At 37.0% G+C, this 17,925-nt stretch overlaps 3 protein-coding genes across 3 annotated transcripts; 2 read left to right on the top strand and 1 right to left on the bottom strand.

Moving 5' to 3' along the window:
- The first annotated feature begins 56 nt into the window (after positions 1-56).
- On the top strand, positions 57-6,209 carry vps36 (vacuolar protein sorting 36 homolog). Its single transcript, XM_065290698.2, has 14 exons — positions 57-256; positions 650-718; positions 853-923; positions 1,012-1,126; positions 1,262-1,351; positions 2,343-2,429; positions 2,828-2,860; positions 2,937-3,014; positions 3,696-3,830; positions 4,061-4,126; positions 4,468-4,532; positions 4,789-4,873; positions 5,515-5,591; positions 5,696-6,209. The coding sequence occupies exons 1-14, from the start codon at positions 161-163 to the stop codon at positions 5,775-5,777; spliced, it is 1,149 nt and encodes a 382-aa protein (XP_065146770.1). The 5' UTR covers positions 57-160; the 3' UTR covers positions 5,778-6,209.
- Positions 6,210-6,383: 174 nt separating this feature from the next.
- Positions 6,384-14,117, top strand: thsd1 (thrombospondin, type I, domain containing 1). Its single transcript, XM_065290697.2, has 5 exons — positions 6,384-6,854; positions 7,718-7,841; positions 9,386-10,345; positions 11,230-11,388; positions 11,529-14,117. The coding sequence occupies exons 2-5, from the start codon at positions 7,784-7,786 to the stop codon at positions 12,980-12,982; spliced, it is 2,631 nt and encodes an 876-aa protein (XP_065146769.1). The 5' UTR covers positions 6,384-6,854; positions 7,718-7,783; the 3' UTR covers positions 12,983-14,117.
- A 140-nt stretch (positions 14,118-14,257) lies between these two features.
- fgl1b (fibrinogen like 1B) lies at positions 14,258-17,500 on the bottom strand. The gene is made up of 8 exons (XM_065290699.2): positions 17,370-17,500; positions 17,150-17,209; positions 16,837-17,062; positions 16,054-16,213; positions 15,864-15,961; positions 15,708-15,796; positions 15,421-15,611; positions 14,258-15,210 (listed from the first exon to the last, which is right to left on the bottom strand). Exons 2-8 carry the CDS (start codon positions 17,204-17,206, stop codon positions 15,027-15,029), a joined length of 1,005 nt encoding a protein of 334 aa, XP_065146771.1. The 5' UTR covers positions 17,207-17,209; positions 17,370-17,500; the 3' UTR covers positions 14,258-15,026.
- Positions 17,501-17,925: the final 425 nt, after the last annotated feature.

The following is a 17,925-nucleotide window of genomic DNA, read 5'->3' as shown; positions in this document are numbered from 1 at the left end:
ATTAAATAGAGAAAAAGAAGAGAAAAAAAGTTTTCAATGAATCGTCACATTTTAGACAGGCACATAATCAGACACCTAAGCGGAAGTAAACAGTTGTAGCTTGATATGTCATATGCTCTAGTTCTCTGGTTATTTACTAATATTTAATTGTTTTGATAAAATGGACCGATTTTCTTGGTCAAATGGACTTCTTGAGATGAACGAAACGTTAGTAATTCAGCAAAGAGGAGTGCGACTTTACGATGGGGAAGACAAGGTATTTCAGTAGTTCATACACTGCGGGCATAACCATAAGTCAGTATTTATGCATGACAAATTTAGTGGTGGTTAAGATTGATGTGGTTTGGAATTGGAAAAATGTGTTTGAAAAAAACTTTGATCAAAGTATAATAATTATGATTTGGACTGTTAACCCTAGAAAAAAGTTATAAAGTGAGTGACAGATTGTCAGCGAATCATAAATTTGCAAAAACATGTTAGATTATGTAGTTCTTATGTTGCTAATTTGTTGCAGATAATGAATGCATATGTTGCCGTTTTGATTTAAGCTGTTTAAAGATATATAAAAATGTCCATGGGTAGTTGGTAATGGTACAGCAAGGGCAAATGTTGTATAATTTACAGGTCTCATTTGTTTCTTCAATGACAGGCTAAACTTGATGTGGGAATTGTTCTTCTCAGTACACATCGCTTACTTTGGAGAGACCAAAAGAACAATGTAATGCCATTTTAAGTATCTTTCACCCTTCTGATAATTTGATCATGCCCAGTTTGATTGATGAATCAGTAATGAATGAGTGCAATATTTAAGCCAGAGAGCATGTGCTTACTGACACTTGTTTTTTACTGTAGGAATGCTGTATGTGCATACCCTTATCACAGGTTATATTCTTTGAAGAGCAAGCAGCAGGCATTGGTAAAAGGTGAATCTCCACTGACTGTAATAGTATTATGTGATTGATGTATTATAACTTTCAGTGTAGTGTAAACTGTTGCTTTTAAACCCTGCAGTGCCAAAATTGTCATCCACCTGCATCCGACCCCCGAAAATAAGGAGCCAGGCCCATACCAGCTGAGCAAGTACTCTTATATAAAGCTGTCTTTCAAGGAACATGGGCAGATTGAGGTCAGTAATTTATAAAGCATTAATATTTGAATTTAGATATAGGTTTTCTTCATTGTATATGGAGCTTATACATTTGTTAGCACAATATCCAATTTGCAGTCATGACATGTAACCTGTGTGCTGTTTGATATGTAGTTTTACAGACGTCTAACAGAGGAGTTGACTCAGAAACGATGGGAGAATACACCTGTATCACAGCCGATACCCACAGGAACAGGACCCAAGGTCAGAGGTCAAATTATTCAGTAGTGTCATCTTGACTAAGACTAGGGTTGCATAACAATTAATCACAATTAATCTATTGCGGAATAAAGGTGTTCGTTTACATCATCTATGTTTGTTAACTGTAAATAATAATTATGTGTATATAAATATGCATACATGCATGTATAATTTTAATAAAAAAACATTTAATTATTAAGTATTTATATTTATATATAATATAAATGATAAATAAATTAATTTATATATATATATATAAATTTCTTAAATATATACATGCATGTGTGTGTATTATTTATACAAAGTTATTATTCACAGTACACACACATGTATGATGTAAACAAAAAACCTTTATTCTGCAATAGATTAATCGCGATTAATCGTTTTGCAGCCCTAAATTAAACCTGAATATATTGAGTTTTATTTTGTATGGTAATGGTTGTTATTTTTTATAACTTTTTTATTATTATTGTATGTAATAGAAATTTGAAAATGTCTGTTATAACAATATTTATATTAATAAAGTTCATGATAACACAAGTAAAATATAAATGTAAAATAAATTGACGAAATGACATTACAATCAAAATTCCTGCCATCGATATCTGAAAACATTTGTAATGATTTTGAATAAATAATCATGTAGTATCATTTGTATCCTCTTGGTGGCACTGTAATATACTCTGCCATTTGACTACCAGGTTACTTTAAGAATACTGTGTTACACATGTTAATACAAATATTAGGTTGGTGTTTACTTACTTTTGCTTTGTCAGTCTGTTATGATATCAGTATGATAGACAGTTTTCAGTATTTGTATGGATTGCAAATAGATTGCATATGCAGCACTTAAAGATTGTGGCTTGTAAGTCAGTCTTGGGCAAACCCTTTCCTTCCTTTGCCTTTGTTATTTGTTTTCATGTATGTTTTATGACTGATTGTTTTTGTTTGTGTTTAACAATGTGAAAGGTACCTTTTTTTTGTCATTCTGTAGGCAGGAAAGACACGCGCTGTTGGAATTGTGGGTATTGAACGGAAGCTGGAGGAGAAGAGAAAAGAGACAGATAAAAATATTTCAGAGGTAAGCGAGATTCAGAAAGACCTACATAAAGAAATTAAGAATAAGCATACTAAATATTATCCACATGACTGTATGCTTGAGATAAATGTGCAGGAAACTTGTGCCCCCCTTCTGATTGGACCCTGATGTTACAAGTGGGGCCCTGCTTTTAATGCTAAATGACCTCATGACTCTGATTAGGCTTCCTGGCACAGCTATAATAAGAGATGAAAAGAGAGTGGACAGCAGGGCACCCAAAGTACATTGGGATATCCTGTAGGTGTGGGTACACAGAGTGATTTAAAAATGATTACAACCTCTGATAAGGGGTAGGAAAAAATACAAGGTATTAATAAAAGAGTGGCACTGGTGTGTTCAGGATGTGGTGATAATTTCATTATTTCTCTTCTTTTTGTCAGGCCTTTGAGGATCTCAGCAAACTCATGGAAAAGGTCAGTTTCAGTAGGCCAGTAGGTCAGTCAAATTCAAGTTTATCTATGTTTTATGACTCACTATCTCCCCCCGCAGGCCAAAGAGATGGTGGAGCTCTCCAAATCCATTGCCAATAAAATCAAAGACAAACAGGGTGACATCACAGAAGATGAGGTGAGCTTTGGGGAGTGGTTGCAAGTTGTGACATCTTGTTGGTGGTCCACTGTGGAAGAAAGAGTAAAACAGTATATCACCTGTTGAAACATTTGATTTATTTTAGCCAGTCACAACTTTGCCCTTCAAAGAGGCTATTTCATGCAAAGTCAATCCGTTGATCCTTTTTAAGTTGATTTGGTTTATTTGAACTAACTTTTTAGATAACATTCGGCTATCCAGTGTTACTGTTAATAAGGTTTTATTTGTTTTGTGTTTTATTTGATCTTCACAAAATGTTTCATAGCAGATATATCAGTCCTTTCCTGTCTTACAATGCATATTTCTGTTATGTGTCATGTTCTGTGCCACTGCAAGTGTCTTTACATTTAAAGCTCGGCAAACATTAGCAGCATAATCCGCACTGAGCTCAGCAATCCTGGTTGCTTACAACACACACTTGGGTGTTTCACAATAAGGAAATTAAAATACAATAGGCTGGTTTTTAGGTTCGAGCACATTTGGTGCACACTATGTACATGATAATGAAATGGATGCATAACATTTTTGCATTTATTAATTGGATTTGCTGAATATGTGCCATACTTAAAAAATATTTTTTACAAATAAGTTTAGGAGATGTGTTTATTGTTGAACTGCAAAGTATTTTTCTCATGCCTGTTTATGTCCGCTACCTGACAGACAATACGCTTCAAGTCATATTTGCTAAGCATGGGCATAGCCAACCCAGTGACCAGAGAAACACACGGTTCAGGCACACAGTACCACATTCAGCTCGCCAAACAGCTCGGGGACATGTTGCAAGCGCCACTGGAGGTAATGACCTTACTGTTTTATATACTTGCACAGCAATCATGTTTATCAGGAAGCCATGCATGCTCATTTGGGTATGTGTGTTGTTATACTGAAGGGTGTTTGATTTACGTGACATAATTTCCTCATAGCACGGGTCTATAGTTTATCTAGACGTTGAAATGACGGCTGTTGTTTGCTAGGAAGTGATATATTGTGTTGTTGACTGCTCTCTGTCCGTCGGTCACTCTTAGGAGCAAGGAGGTATGATGTCCCTTACTGAGGTGTACTGTCTGGTGAACAGAGCCCGAGGGATGGAGGTAAGATGCACCTTCACACGTACATGATAAATCACAGCGTCTTTATAACCTTTAGAAGATTTCTGAACTGCATGCAGAGGGTAACATTGTTTAGTGCTGGTTAGTGCTGAGTTAATCCAAGCCAATCTTACAGTAATCTCCTGTCCAGCGGCATTAAGTATGACAGCCATCTGGAGAGACACAATCATTCTGTCATCATTACCCTATGTTTAAGTAAATTTTTTGTAATATATTTGAGAAACTTGCTAGACTTCAGTAACACATGAGACATGAGTATAATGTAATGCAAAATATATCTGGTGATTAATTTTAAAAAGTCAAACTTTGAATATTCTTCTCAGCTTCTCTCTCCAGAGGACTTGGTCAATGCCTGCAAGATGTTTGAATCACTTAAGCTCCCTCTGCGGTAAGGCTATGAACATTTGTATGTGTGTAGATCAGGCTTTGTTGGCAAAAGCAGGTCAGTGTGGGATCGGTCAGCCACTTCCTGGCAGACTTCCTGTTTTCAGGATCCATGTCCGCCCTCTGTCTTAGTTTTTCACCTTTCAATAGAAAGCAACAGTTTGAGTCACCGACCGCAATGCTTACTATTAAATTTCATTTTGGTTGCAATTCTTTTAGGGTCTTTCAGCGACCAACAACAGTGTTTTCTATCTCTTTAGGTTGCGAATATTCGACAGCGGGGTGATGGTTGTTCAGCTCCAATCCCACAGTGAGGAGGAGATGATTGCCTCAGCTCTAGATAATGTGAGTGTCATGCCATCATATCCAAACCTCTCATCTGTGAAATCACTTGTGGCCCTTCAAACATCATGCAGTAACTTGTCATTTTTACTGTGGGTTTCTGGAGTGGAAATTGGAGCAGATCTTCGACCACAAACTTACAGTACAGCCAATTCTTCCCCGTCAATTGAATAGTTACTGTTAGGAGATGACACAGTACTAATAGAAACTAATCGCTGGTCTTCGAAGTCTTCATTATATGAAATGAACTACCTTGGACAAGACACAGTTAGCAGATGTGTTGGGGGTGGTAGTGGTGTTTTAGGTCAAAAGGCTGGAACAAGAGGCGTGTCAGATTAGAAATTTCCATCCCTGAAGAGTCCAAGACAGATGTGGTAAAAAATAGAAACGTTCAAATGAGCAAACACATTCAAAGATTACTGAGAGTTCAGTGTGGAGTAGCAAATATTGCTTTACTCACTAAATAAATGGGTGAATCTCATATAGCAAGGCACGAACATGTACAAAAAAAATTGACAAAAAAGCTGCATTTTTTCAAGTGTAGTGACTTTTTAGTTCTCGCAATAATCCAGAAGCACATGTCAGTGATTATAATGGACATCCATCTGATTTAACTGCGGTTTACTTTGGCTTCTGTATCCTAGGTGACTGATAAGGGCTCCCTTACAGCTGAAGAGTTTGCCAAGTTGTTAGGACTCTCAGTTCTTCTTGCTAAAGAGCGGTAGGCTACTGTTTGTTTATGTGCAAAAATCTCATTGCTAATGGAGGTAATAAATAATTGTTTATGTATAATATTATTTATGTCAGTATATCTTTCTTTCACAGGTTGTTATTAGCGGAAAAAATTGGTCACTTATGCCGCGACGATTCAGTGGAAGGTCTGCGTTTTTACCCAAACCTGTTCTGACGCATGCTGCTGATATATTATCAACCGTGACCCTGGGGTTCTTCCTGCCGGACTCAGATCTCATTCAGAACAGAGCTGATAAAATGATAAGCGCTTGCTGTGGACATAGGAGGCACCTACTTTCTACTGTTTTAATGTCAATAGCGTCTTTCATAAATGTTGGTTAAAGTACTTGCGTGTTTATCTGCAATCCATAGGACTGTTTGGCCTAAAGCAGACTTTATACGTCATCATGTGTTCTCATGCTCTTGGATTTCAGAGAACTCTGTAAAACTTAAAATCTCGCCAACATAATCTGACATCTGAATATTTTGTGAGAGCATTGTTACATGTCTTAGCCAGTCAAAGTTAGTTTTTTTCATGACAACATACATTACCACACACTCATGTCAGACTGTTGTGTAAAAATTATTAAATATTTTGTATCGTTGAGTTTAATGTGGTTTTTCTTTTCATGCATAGCTGCTGCAAACTTTCTACTGTAAATTATTTTCATTGGTGGTCTCTATATGAACTAGTATTAGTGATGAATTATTGTGTTTTTCCAAGATCTGTTCCAAGAAATTTGTGAGCCAAAAATCACAAATGGGATGTTCCTATAGTATAGTCTAATGCATTAAATAATGTTTAAGGTAGTCTGACATGCTAACCTCATCTAGACAGACCTCCCTATTGTGTGCAGATTTATTTAGGTGGATTCACCTATTGATAACTGCCTGTAATCCTGCAAATAATCTCTTCAATTGCTCGTACCATCTATGAATCATTGCATTTAATTGTAATGCGATGGCTAGACTTGAAAACTAAACAGATTTTGGTGGAGATGTACGGGGACAGATCGCATGCTAAATTTATTTCCCAAACAATAGTAAAGGAAGCAGGGGAATGCGCGCTCACTATCGGGCTCTCTGACAGTTAAGGGAATGCGCGCTCACGGTCATTGCGCAGTTTTCGCTCCGTGACGCTTCATTCATTTACGCTTGAAACAAACTTATGGTAACATCATCTTGCCTTTGAGCCCGACCAGGACGTATTCATTGAAAGGAAATAGGCTGTTCAAGCGTCTCGATGTCACATGTAAGTTTATTTATTTGTCTCTGCTACCCATAATAGTCTGTGTACTTTTACTAGTCAATTTAATTCCCACATTCAAGTTCACTTGGGAATAGCTCGGAAACAATGATGCGTGAGGGTATAATTTTGTAAATGTTAGTAACTGTACACAACACAATGATTTAGGGTTTTATAATGTATTTTTTGTGATTGTCCAGGAAACAGCAGTAGGTTATTATTAGGCGTGTTTATATTGTAGTGGAGGCCGGGGCTAGTTGTCACACAGGAAAGTTTTATAGGATTTTGAGCTATAAGTCCAATTGTATAAATATTTATTTTCTCTAGCAGTAGTTTTGTATGTTGGGTTTTCCTTGTTCAAAGCTATATTTTCAATCCTATATCATCCACTTTTATGCTAAGATATTTTGGTAATAGCTGTTGGCTAAAGTGAACACAGTAAAACCACAAAAAGCCTTTCAGAGAGGAGTCGACTTTGAAGTTAGATTTTGATGGAAAACTGTGAACAAAATGCAATTAAAAGTTGGATACACAGTTATACAGTATTTTACCATGCATGTAAAGAACTCTTCTTATTACATTGTTTTTATACATTTGTATTTATTTCTTATGTATATAAATTCTCAAATCCTTTGTGTGTGTTGCACACTACGAATAAAGCTCCTTCTGATTTTCTAAATTTTAAGGATAGGGCAAGTTTTTAAATGTCTTTTAGGCTGTATATCTATACAATTTGTACATTATTGTCCTTTATTGTCTCTTTCTTTCTCTCTCTCTCTCTCTCTCTCTCTCTCTCTCTCTCTCTCTCTCTCTCTCTCTCTCTCTCTCTCTCTCTCTCTCTCTCTCTCTCCTGTTTATCTGACTTTCAGGACAGAGTCAAAAGTAGTGCAGTAAAGTGATGTGGACAAAAAAGATAAGAGGTTGCAGGAGCCGGAATGACACAGGGCTTTCCTACAGTGACCCCATTTCTGCTGCTCTTCCTGATGGGATTTGGTATGGAGACTAGTTCAAGACTAGTTAAATACTTACAACAACACTTTGTAAAAACAGGTGTAATGAATCCATTCAATTCCCATTATTACTGTAAAAAATGCATATCAACATATATTTTTATGTTACTTTAACTTAAAAAAATAAGTGAAACAATTTCAACTTCTATTTTTAAGTTATGTCAACTTATCACAGGTAAAAACTTAATAATAGTAGGCTAAATTGACTTGCAAAACCAAATTGTTTTAACTTCATGCTGCACTGAAAAAAATGATTCATTAATTTACTCAATTAAGTGGTCGCAATCAATTTATTTTAGCTACAATTAAACAAAAGTTTTTTGTTTTGTATTTCAATGGTTTTTTTTTTAAATGTAGCTTAAATAAATTGAATGCGACCACTTACCTTAAAATAATTGAGTAAATTGAATGAAAAAAAAATTTCAGTGTACACAGGAATCAAGACAGAAATCAGTATAGTTACATGACCAGTTTTACATGCAAATGAAGGTTAACATGCAAGTCTGTGATTGGCGGTGTGGAGTGCACTACAGTAAATCAGTCTCGGTCGGAGAGGAAAATAGAGGCAGAGGGAAGGGAGGGTCACTGATTCTTCCGTGCATTCTCTTCCCTTGCATGCATGTTTTTTCTGCAGGAAGTGACCCACACACAGTAAATTACAATGGCTTCCTTAAGTTCTTATAATGCACTAATAAACAATACGGGAGACTTAAATAAACACCAATATAAAATTATACTTTTAATAAGACAAAAATGAATAAAAAATGTAAGCACCTGATGGATATTAGAGAGAGGGTCTAACTTCTGACTTGGCAAAGTTAAAAGCTAGCAAAGTTATGGAGAGCTTTGCGAAGGCAAACACCTTTCACTTTATTTAACTTTAACTACATTAAAAAAAATGTAAAGATCTAGTAGTTATAAACACCTATACGTTATTATTTCTTGCTGTTTATGCCTTAATGAAATATGTTTATAGCATAAATCAGTGGCGGCTCGTGACTGCTCATCCGAGGGGCGCACATTCAAAATATGTGTTCGGAGTGTCATATATGTTGCTTGCGTTTTCAAAATATGTGTTTGTTGCGTCATGTGAACCATGTGCATCACGTGTTTTGTCAAAATAAGTGTCTGCTGCACACGCGCCAAAACCGTTTATGATAAAAGAGACGCTCACGTTCACAAAATACACGCAAGACACTAACTTAACAGTAAACTCTGATTATGCATGAGATTATGTATCTGGCAAACACAAGTGTCTCTTTTATCATAAACCCTTTAGACGCATCTGCAGCAGGCACTTATTTTGACAAGACACGTGATGCACATAGGATCACTCGACGCACATAACACATATTTTGAAATTACGAACCACTTAATGATGGGCTACCTACATGTTGTGACGAACTTTGCATCGAGCACCCTCAAAAAAAGAAGTCACTGGCCGCCACTGGCATAAATGCAAACTGTTAACTCAATTCTGCAAATGTTACCTCTTTCCAAATAGTTTTTTGTGTTTTATATTTGTAGCAATGGCTGGTATCCATCTCTGGCCATCAATGCACATTGCTTTGAGCAATGCCAGCGTGTTTGTGAATTACAGTGCTGACGGCAACTCCACCGACTACAAATTGACCCTGTCGCTGATTGACATCGACAAACATGTTACAGTATTCACCAGACCACTTCCTGTTAACCAATCAAAAGGGTCACTGGAGTTTGACTGCTCCTACTTCCTGTTTGCAGGTAATTTCAGATTCAGACTGGAGCAGAAACACGACCAGGCTGTGTCTAACCAGAGCGCCATCTTGCGGTGGAGCCCGGTTCTCCGTGTGCACTGGCCAACCTTTCACCTGACTGTTGAACGTGCCAACAACAACCAAAGCTCTAATGGCTTTAGGATTGGCGTGCACACCAATGACAACTTCCACCCTTGTCCCAGCGGCAAAGCCTCTTCTCTCGACCTTGATGTCAGCTACCTGGAGCAAGTCCAGATAGGCAGGAAAACCATTGACAAGGTGCAAAACCGAATAAGACACAACATCAAATTAGTCAAGTCTCAGCATGTGGACATGGTGTGTGCTTCCTCTTTGACAGAACATGGATTTATTCAGATTTCCATAAAGTCACCACATACTCAACAAGACATCACATCCTCTGGTTCGTTGTACCTGTCAAGCATCTTTTCCTACAAGCTTCTCGTGGATGACATCTACAAAAGCGGTTGCGTTGAAACCGTATCTGTCCGTCGAATTGCTCCTCCTTGTATGATTACTAATGGAAAAGTTCTACTGTATAAGGAAGATGGGAAAGAGAAGCCTGATTCCACTCATCTGGCCTTCAACTTCCTCACTCAAGTGGAGAATGAGACTGAATTTAACTGCTCTCTCTTTGATGTCGGCAAGAATAAATACTGCTTCAATTTCACGCTGGTCTACAGTCAAGCTCCCAGTTTAGCACAAACCTGTGTGGTTGTGCAACGGCATACAAGTGAGTCAGGATTTTTGGGATTTGTGTCTTGCTTGTTCATGTTTAAGACCTTACACATTAAGCAACTTACAGTGAAAAACAAAGATGATTTTAAAAAAAAACTCTTGATGCACTTAAATATGTACGTTTAAAAAACTTGAATTAACAAGTCATTTCAACGTTCTTGACTAGTGAGGAGTTGGTAAAATTTTTTTTTATAATATATAGCAACTTCTAACTAGTCAAAAAAGTTGAAATTACTTATTAATTCAAGTTGTTTCAACTTAAACATTTAAGCACAACAAGGAATTTTTACAGTGTGCTGACTAATGGTTAAATACTTGTTTAAATCCCTGACCTGGATTATTGAAGTTTGGCATATGTAACTCATCCCAAAATGTTTGTGGTACAGTGTCAGAAATAAAGGTACAATAGGTGTCACTGGGATGGTACCCTATAATAGGTCCTAATATGTAACATTTAGGTACAGATATGTACCTTTGAGGTACCAGTATTGAGGTACTAATACAGTATGTACCCTTAATGTACAACGGTGTAGTATTCAAAAGGGTACCTCTCTTGTAGTTTTATTTCTGAAAATGTATGATGATACAACATTATTAAGGATGTTGGAGAAAGGTGTGCCTCTAAGCAATTTACTTTTTTTTAACTTTATTCATCTGGTCATAGCATAACCCTGCAAAGTTACATTAAAGATTGGACCTTACTGAGCCAGTATTTAGTTACCAGAATTTCTCATCTAGTTATCTAGTATACATTTAAACAACCACCCAAAACAACCTAGAAACAGCCTAGCAAGTGTTTTGAAAAGTTGTCAGACTTTTTATATTATTTATCATTTTAAACGCCTTTCTCTTTTCTAATTCTTTGTTATTGCTCTGAAGCGATGTGGGGTCCTTGGCAGCCATGGAGTGGTTGCAGTGTGACGTGTGGGGAAGGGGTTCGAGAGCGTGTTCGTGAATGTCTGCTGCCATCTGGAGGTGGGATGCGATGCACTGGCATGGTTAGGGAGCAGTCGCACTGTTGGCTAGAGGGCTGCACTGGTAAGCATTTTATTATCCTATTAATCCTGAAAACAAAACTTGCAAACCTTCTAATGAACAATTCATAATACATCAATTTTATAACAATAATAGTATAGTTTGTGTCTTCTTGACTACTAATTGATCTTCAATTTTTTTAGAAAAGATTCCCCCTCCATCCCTCACTCCTCCACCGGCTGTGAGTTCCACCCTTGCTGGGAATCTAGTGGTAGTGGCTGGGATCACCTTGTGCCTGGCTGTGATCCTGGCCACCATCTTTATCACGGTGTGGAGAAAACTCTGCCGTGCTCCGAAGTGCAGCTCCATGCGGCGTGGATCCACACACTCTCCCAGTGGCCGGAAGAACTCCGATGAAGCTTCAATCTTTGGTCACAGCCTGCAAAGACCTAGTTTTTCTGACAGTTTGCAAGCAACTTCCCCGCAGAAGGGGCTCACCTTGCCTGCAAAACAGGAGCCGTTAGACCGAGGTGTGTTGGCCTGTCAGCAAAGCATGTCTCTTCCCCTCCCTCAAGACCCTGAGAGGATGTCCCCTTCTGGCCAAAAGATCGTTCCGCCTATTTTTGGATACCGCTTGGCTCAACAGCAGCTGAAGGAGATGAAGAAAAAGGGGTTGAAAGAGGCCACTCAAGTCTACCATGTGTCTCAGAGTCCTGTTGATGACACCATGCTGGAGGCCACACCTTCAAGCCATACAGGTTTAACTCCAGTGCCTCAGGAAGTCGACAGCCCGGAGGAAGCCAGCAGCAGTCACTTCCGAATAAAGTCTCCTTTTCTTGAACCGACATGGCCTCCGAAAAACACAGGAGCTCTGTTAGATAAACACAAAGTAGACATGTTGCTGGGTCCACCAAAGTCTGCGTTCAGTGCCAGCGCCCGTCGTCTTGAGCGCACGGCAGATTGGGTGGAGATGGTAGAGCGCAGTAGAGTTAACTACCCAAAGAATCCAAATTTCAGGAGAACATCAAGCTTCCACGACAACAACCAACATTTGCCTCCATCACGACCCTTCAGAGAGAGAAGCATGACCCAAGTGACTCCTCGACAGCTTCCAGATGGGAGTTGTAGAAACAGAACCTGGGAGCATACACTACCTGAATTTGAGGTCTGGTCCTGCCCCAATCCCAAAATAACTGATAGGTCAGGTGATCAAAGGAGGCGGCCATGGGTAGACGCAGTCCCGTCCCAGTCAAACTGTAAAGGTAATACCTTAGTGGTTCCCAATTCAGCTCCAGTGACACCCACAAAAGAACCCTTGATGGATCGTCACAGGATTGCTCGGAGCCCGTCTTCCCCAATGGACAGAGCAGAAAGGGCAGAACAAAACTGGAACAAAAGAGGACCCTCCCCTATCCAGAGGAACATCTTAGCCAGGAAGCTAAAAGAAGCGAATTCATCTTCCTGTCAAAGGCAACGCAGTTCCACATTTTCTACCTCAGAGCAGCGCAGGGGGCGCTGTCGTAGTCTTCCTCTCTCTGCAGACTACAGCAACTCCCCTTATATACTTACTGAGTCAGAACAGCGAATAATGGACATTTCTGGATACTTGGGTGAAGAAGATGGAGTAGAAATTCTGAATATTCATAAACTTACATAATCAAAGTTTTGGGAAGGTTCTTACACTCTGACTCTACTAAAGAAAACTATTGTGTAACAAGTGACTAGAAAATTTTCAGTTGGAGGGGTCTGAAGTTTTTTTAAAGTGATATAATTGTGATTTTAATTTTGTTTTGAGGACATGTGGGCACATCACAGCCTAGTTTTATGAGCTATTTGTAATGGAACAATAATTTGATACAACTGAAATATACACTGTAAAAAAATCTTTATTCACTTTAATTTTTTAAAGGGTCCATGGCATGAAAATCTGACTTTTCCACGTTTAAGTGCTATAATTGGGTCCCCTGTGCTTCTATCAACCTAGATAATGTGAAAAAGATCAACCCAGTAACTTAGTTTTGGTAAACCATTCTCTACAAGCACATTAAAAAATAGGTCGTTGAAATTTGGCTCTCCTTATGATGTCATAAGGAGCTCTTATTATAATAACACCACCCTTTAATCTGCACTATTCATCCACAGCACTGCCATTTAGTGCAGAGATAAAGAGAGAGAAAATTCAACAGCACAATTGAGTTTCAATTGCAACAAACCACCATCATTGTGATCAGTGTTCGAATTTCATCGGCTCATTTGCATTTTAAAGAACACACCCCCAAAACGGCAAATTTTTGCACACACCTACAAAGTGGCAATTTTAACATGCTATAATAAATTAGTTATATGGTATTTTGATCTAAAACCTTAAATATGTGCTCTGGGGACACCAAAGATTTATTTGACATCTTAAAAAAGTATTGTGCCATGGCCCCTTTAAGTTTAGTCAACTTGGATTTACAAGTCATTTAACTGTATTTACTAGTGATGTGTTGCTGTAACTTATAAAATTAAGTTGACATAACTAATGCACATTCAAATTGATTCAATAATTTACAACAACTCATCACTTGTCAAGATAGTTGAAATAACTGGTAAATCCTAGTTGATTAAACTTACAAACGTAAGTGCAAAAATATTTTTTACATTGTGATTCATGCATCGCATTTTAGTATCAATTTAAAAATGTGCCTTTAGTTTTACATTCACAAACATTATATATTTCTTTTACATAAATTACACATCTGAAAGTGACACAAATGACACAGAATCATTCATATTTTGGACAACAAAAATGTTTTGGATAGTTTGTACACTGGAAAGGGCTTTTTGGGAAAAACATAAACATGTTTATACATTTCTTAAGTTTCTGTCATTGCTTATTTAGTCAAAGACGCAAAACTAGTCAAAAAGAAAAACAAATTCACTTTTAAAATGATGCCTCAGTATGTTTTGATGCTTTATTAAGTTATATATGAAGTATTATATATAAAAAGACACTGCATGCACCCAAGGTTACATTCAAAATGTAGCTTAAGCAGAAAGAGATCTTTTTTTTTCATTTTATTATTTAGTTAGTGGGAAAACATACAGGAAATTCACAAAATGAGTTACTTCATCCCCAATGAATCCTTCTTGGCTTTTGCCACACATTTTGCTGCATTTTTATAATATAACCACAGTAAATAATGGCCACAGTTAAAGGGGCTGTATGTAAGATTGACCTCTTGACACTAAACTTGGTATCGCAGTCGAAATTCAAAATATACCTCTCAGGTTGCCAGACACCTGCAGGAGTTCTGTTATGGAAAGCACATGTTTATTTGCTCAATTTTACGTTTGCAATGTTTTTGTTGATTGGAAATTACAAAAAGGCCTATTTATACCTCAATCTGTTCATTTTGGAGGTTGCGTCCACCAGAGGTCACATTTAAGTAAATGTGATAACTGGAACCGAGCTATCAACAAACCCTATTGGGTAAATTGGCAGTGGCAAGATCACACAGACCAAAACAAAAACAAATTTGGACCTTCAAGAGTATATAACAGGCACTGAGAAACAGAAATGTGAAGTTAACATGTTTCAAACATATCTGTAAAAAATATAGTGGTTTTTTTATACGTTGTACAGTCAAAAATCTACATATAGCTTCTTTAATACACTGTAAAGTACATAAATGTATAAAGATTTTAAGTGTGCCTTTTTACTCTGCCGGTCCTGCTCCACTACCTAGATTATCCATGTAGGTACTGGGTCGGATCTTCATGGTGGTGTGTCTGAGAGAGTACCACAGCCCTTTCCAGGTGCTCCAGACCACACCATTATCATACTTGGCTTTGTACTCTCCACCTCTGTAAAATCTCCCATTAAGATTGGCAGCATGACACCTGCGTTTACACAAACATGTCAGCAACACAAGACAATGAGTTGATGTGCAAAAAATACTTATCCCTTAAATTAATTATGGTGGACACCTATTTGTTGGTATGCAATCACAGGGCTACGTACTGTAGTGATAAGAGGAGTGGAAAATAGATGGATAGTTCAATTAAATACCCATAATAAACAGAAATCATCGGAGCATTAGTAAGACTCACCTGTTGTACCACCATCCTCCTCTGTTTTCCACAGCACAGTTGCCATGCCGGTATCGATCGTGATCCTGGTCACGAGTGCTGAATTGCATGCCATTATGAGACGCTGACCACTGCTCTACCATATTGGCTCCTCCAGACAGGGCATCTCCCGCCTGACCACTGTACATCCCATAATGCAACCTGTACTTGTCCTGTGTAAATATGTAAGCGGAGAGATTTATTTTGCAATTGAAGTGAGAAAACTTTAACCCCGCACTGTTGTTGAAGAGACAGCGAAAACAGCTCACCTTTTCGGCAGACACTCTGAAGTTGTCATACACTGCATAGGACCTCTGTCCTTTCCAATCCATCAAATCGATTTTCATCACATTCTCACCTAAAAATAAAAATAATTTTCATACACATTTGCCAAACAACCAACTCATACCAATGCAGAATCCTACCGTCTTTAAGCAAGGCATGAATATGATCATTCCCAAGCCAGAATTCGTCTTTACTCGACTGGAAGTGACCAAATCCGTTCTTGTATTCCTCCCAGGTTCTGTAGAACCAAATGCTTGCATTAACAAATTGTTGGTGTGTGTCTAAATGTAACTAACTTAAGGGAAGATGATAAATTTGTGGTAAACCTACCTGTCAAAACTAACTTTACCATTGACACGTTTTTGAATCACAGTCCAGCCCCCACCATCATCCATATCGCAGTACACAAGGAACGGTTCAACTGATGATTTGGGCTTAATTCTGTAGAATCCAGTTTCTGGTTTTAGTCTATCATATAACTCAGAGCAATCTGTTGTGAATATAAATTACAGAAATAAAAAAAAATTAATCCTCATATTCTTGAAATAAAGTCTGAGGTTGTTTGATAACTTTTTATTATTATAAAACTTTATTTTGTTTATAATTAATTGTATACAATTATACAAAGGGGATTAAGGATTATCAGACTCTACACCAGTAGTCTTCAAATGCATATTCTATTAATAGCCTTAATTTGAATATTTATTTATTACATATTTTTTAATTATCTTGGCTTCTTTTATGTTAACATTTTAAACAATGATAAAACATATTAACAAATACAATAAAATAAAATCTAGATTTTATTTAGACTATATAAAATATGTTGCCCTCCAGATTGTTTTATCCATTGTGGTAAAACTTTTTGAACTTACTTCAATTATAACACCTAAACATTTTTCATTTTTCAACTTTTATTCAAATTTTCCCACTTTAAGTAAAAAATGTAAGTACATTTTTGAAGTAATTTTTAAAAAGTTTTTTCACCTTAATTATTTTACGTAAAGTGAGAAAATGTTATTTTTTTAAAAGTTTTTAATGTTACCAGTTAAAGTAAGCTTTCACTTTTTATAGTGTTAACAAATAAGGGGTTATTAATCATAAAAATAATACCTCTGTCATGAACTAGTAAGTTGCCTCCAGTCTTCATTAAAGTTGGTAATGGTTCAGTGTTGTTTTCATATGTCTTACTGTCTTGTGGTAATAACTTGAATCGACGGTGATCACGCAGATGCATAACTTTCCACTCCCCGACCAACAATTTATTATTAAGCTTACGTATTTCTTCTTTGAGCTGTAACACTTCAGATATCTGGCATTCTTCCTTTGCCTTAATAAACTAAAGACAACATGGTTTATTTTTCATATTAGTATAATGCTAAATAATGAAACACAAACATTTTACTTACCAGAAATCTCAACTTACCAAAATCTGAAGCGAAGAAAGAGCATAAAACATCAAAATAAACAGGAGCTGGGACATGTTCTTCACATGAAAACAAGCAAAAAAAGAATCTTGTTGGAATTCTGTATGCATAAAATACTTTAAATTAAGTACTTAAGACTTAACATGTGAATGCTTTAATAATAAAAGAATGTTTGTTTTAAGAAATTATAATAACAATTTTTAAAAAAGTTATACACACAGAAGTCGTGCTGGTTGTCTGCTGGTTTGTTCAATGAAATGTCCTCCAGACTTTCTTTACTAGCCTAATATTTATAGGCTCTGTTGGTTCCGCATGGTCCACATTAGTCTTTTCCATGAAGAATGACGTTTTATCTTTCCCCATTCCACAAATTCTGGTACTACCGAAAACATTTTTTTTTTCAAAAATGTTTTGCTTATAAGTTGTGCAATTTCTGTTTTTGGAGAAATTGAGGATTATGGTTTGTTGATTAACAAATACATGCTTCAAATAGGCTAAATCATGATTTTGGAGGTCATTTTATTTAAAATTTAAATGAACAGCGTGGTTGGTAGACTGGCAGGTCTTGCTCTGGAATCAAGTCTTGAAAATGCTGGTGTTGCTGCAAGTTCTATACAGTATATTATTTAGTATCACAATTATTTCTAAATAAATTGGGAGAAAGACCCAGAGTCTCACAAATGTCTACATGTGATTTTCAGAAGTAAGCTCAACAGCTTTGGACACCCAAGGTGAAAAAAAGTGTACTAAAATTCACTTTATTTAAGTACACTAA

Source organism: Paramisgurnus dabryanus, chromosome 10 (assembly GCF_030506205.2).
Source record: "Paramisgurnus dabryanus chromosome 10, PD_genome_1.1, whole genome shotgun sequence".
Lineage (NCBI taxonomy): Eukaryota > Metazoa > Chordata > Actinopteri > Cypriniformes > Cobitidae > Paramisgurnus > Paramisgurnus dabryanus.
The sequence above is the reverse complement of the archived record's forward strand: the minus strand, read 5'-3'. Positions and strand labels throughout refer to the sequence as shown.

Excerpts from the sequence above, each read along its gene's own strand:
- vps36 (XM_065290698.2), top strand. The coding sequence starts at position 161 with ATGGACCGATTTTCTTGGTCAAATGGACTTCTTGAGATGAACGAAACG. Across the intron at positions 719-852 it reads GGAGAGACCAAAAGAACAAT|GAATGCTGTATGTGCATACC; the intron begins GTAATGCCATTT and ends TTTTTACTGTAG. Across the intron at positions 3,015-3,695 it reads GTGACATCACAGAAGATGAG|ACAATACGCTTCAAGTCATA; the intron begins GTGAGCTTTGGG and ends GCTACCTGACAG.
- thsd1 (XM_065290697.2), top strand. The coding sequence starts at position 7,784 with ATGACACAGGGCTTTCCTACAGTGACCCCATTTCTGCTGCTCTTCCTG. Across the intron at positions 7,842-9,385 it reads GCTCTTCCTGATGGGATTTG|CAATGGCTGGTATCCATCTC; the intron begins GTATGGAGACTA and ends TTATATTTGTAG. Across the intron at positions 11,389-11,528 it reads TTGGCTAGAGGGCTGCACTG|AAAAGATTCCCCCTCCATCC; the intron begins GTAAGCATTTTA and ends CAATTTTTTTAG.
- fgl1b (XM_065290699.2), bottom strand. The coding sequence starts at position 17,206 with ATGTCCCAGCTCCTGTTTATTTTGATGTTTTATGCTCTTTCTTCGCTT. Across the intron at positions 16,214-16,836 it reads CTTACTAGTTCATGACAGAG|ATTGCTCTGAGTTATATGAT; the intron begins GTATTATTTTTA and ends TATTCACAACAG. Across the intron at positions 15,962-16,053 it reads GGTAAAGTTAGTTTTGACAG|AACCTGGGAGGAATACAAGA; the intron begins GTAGGTTTACCA and ends TTGGTTCTACAG.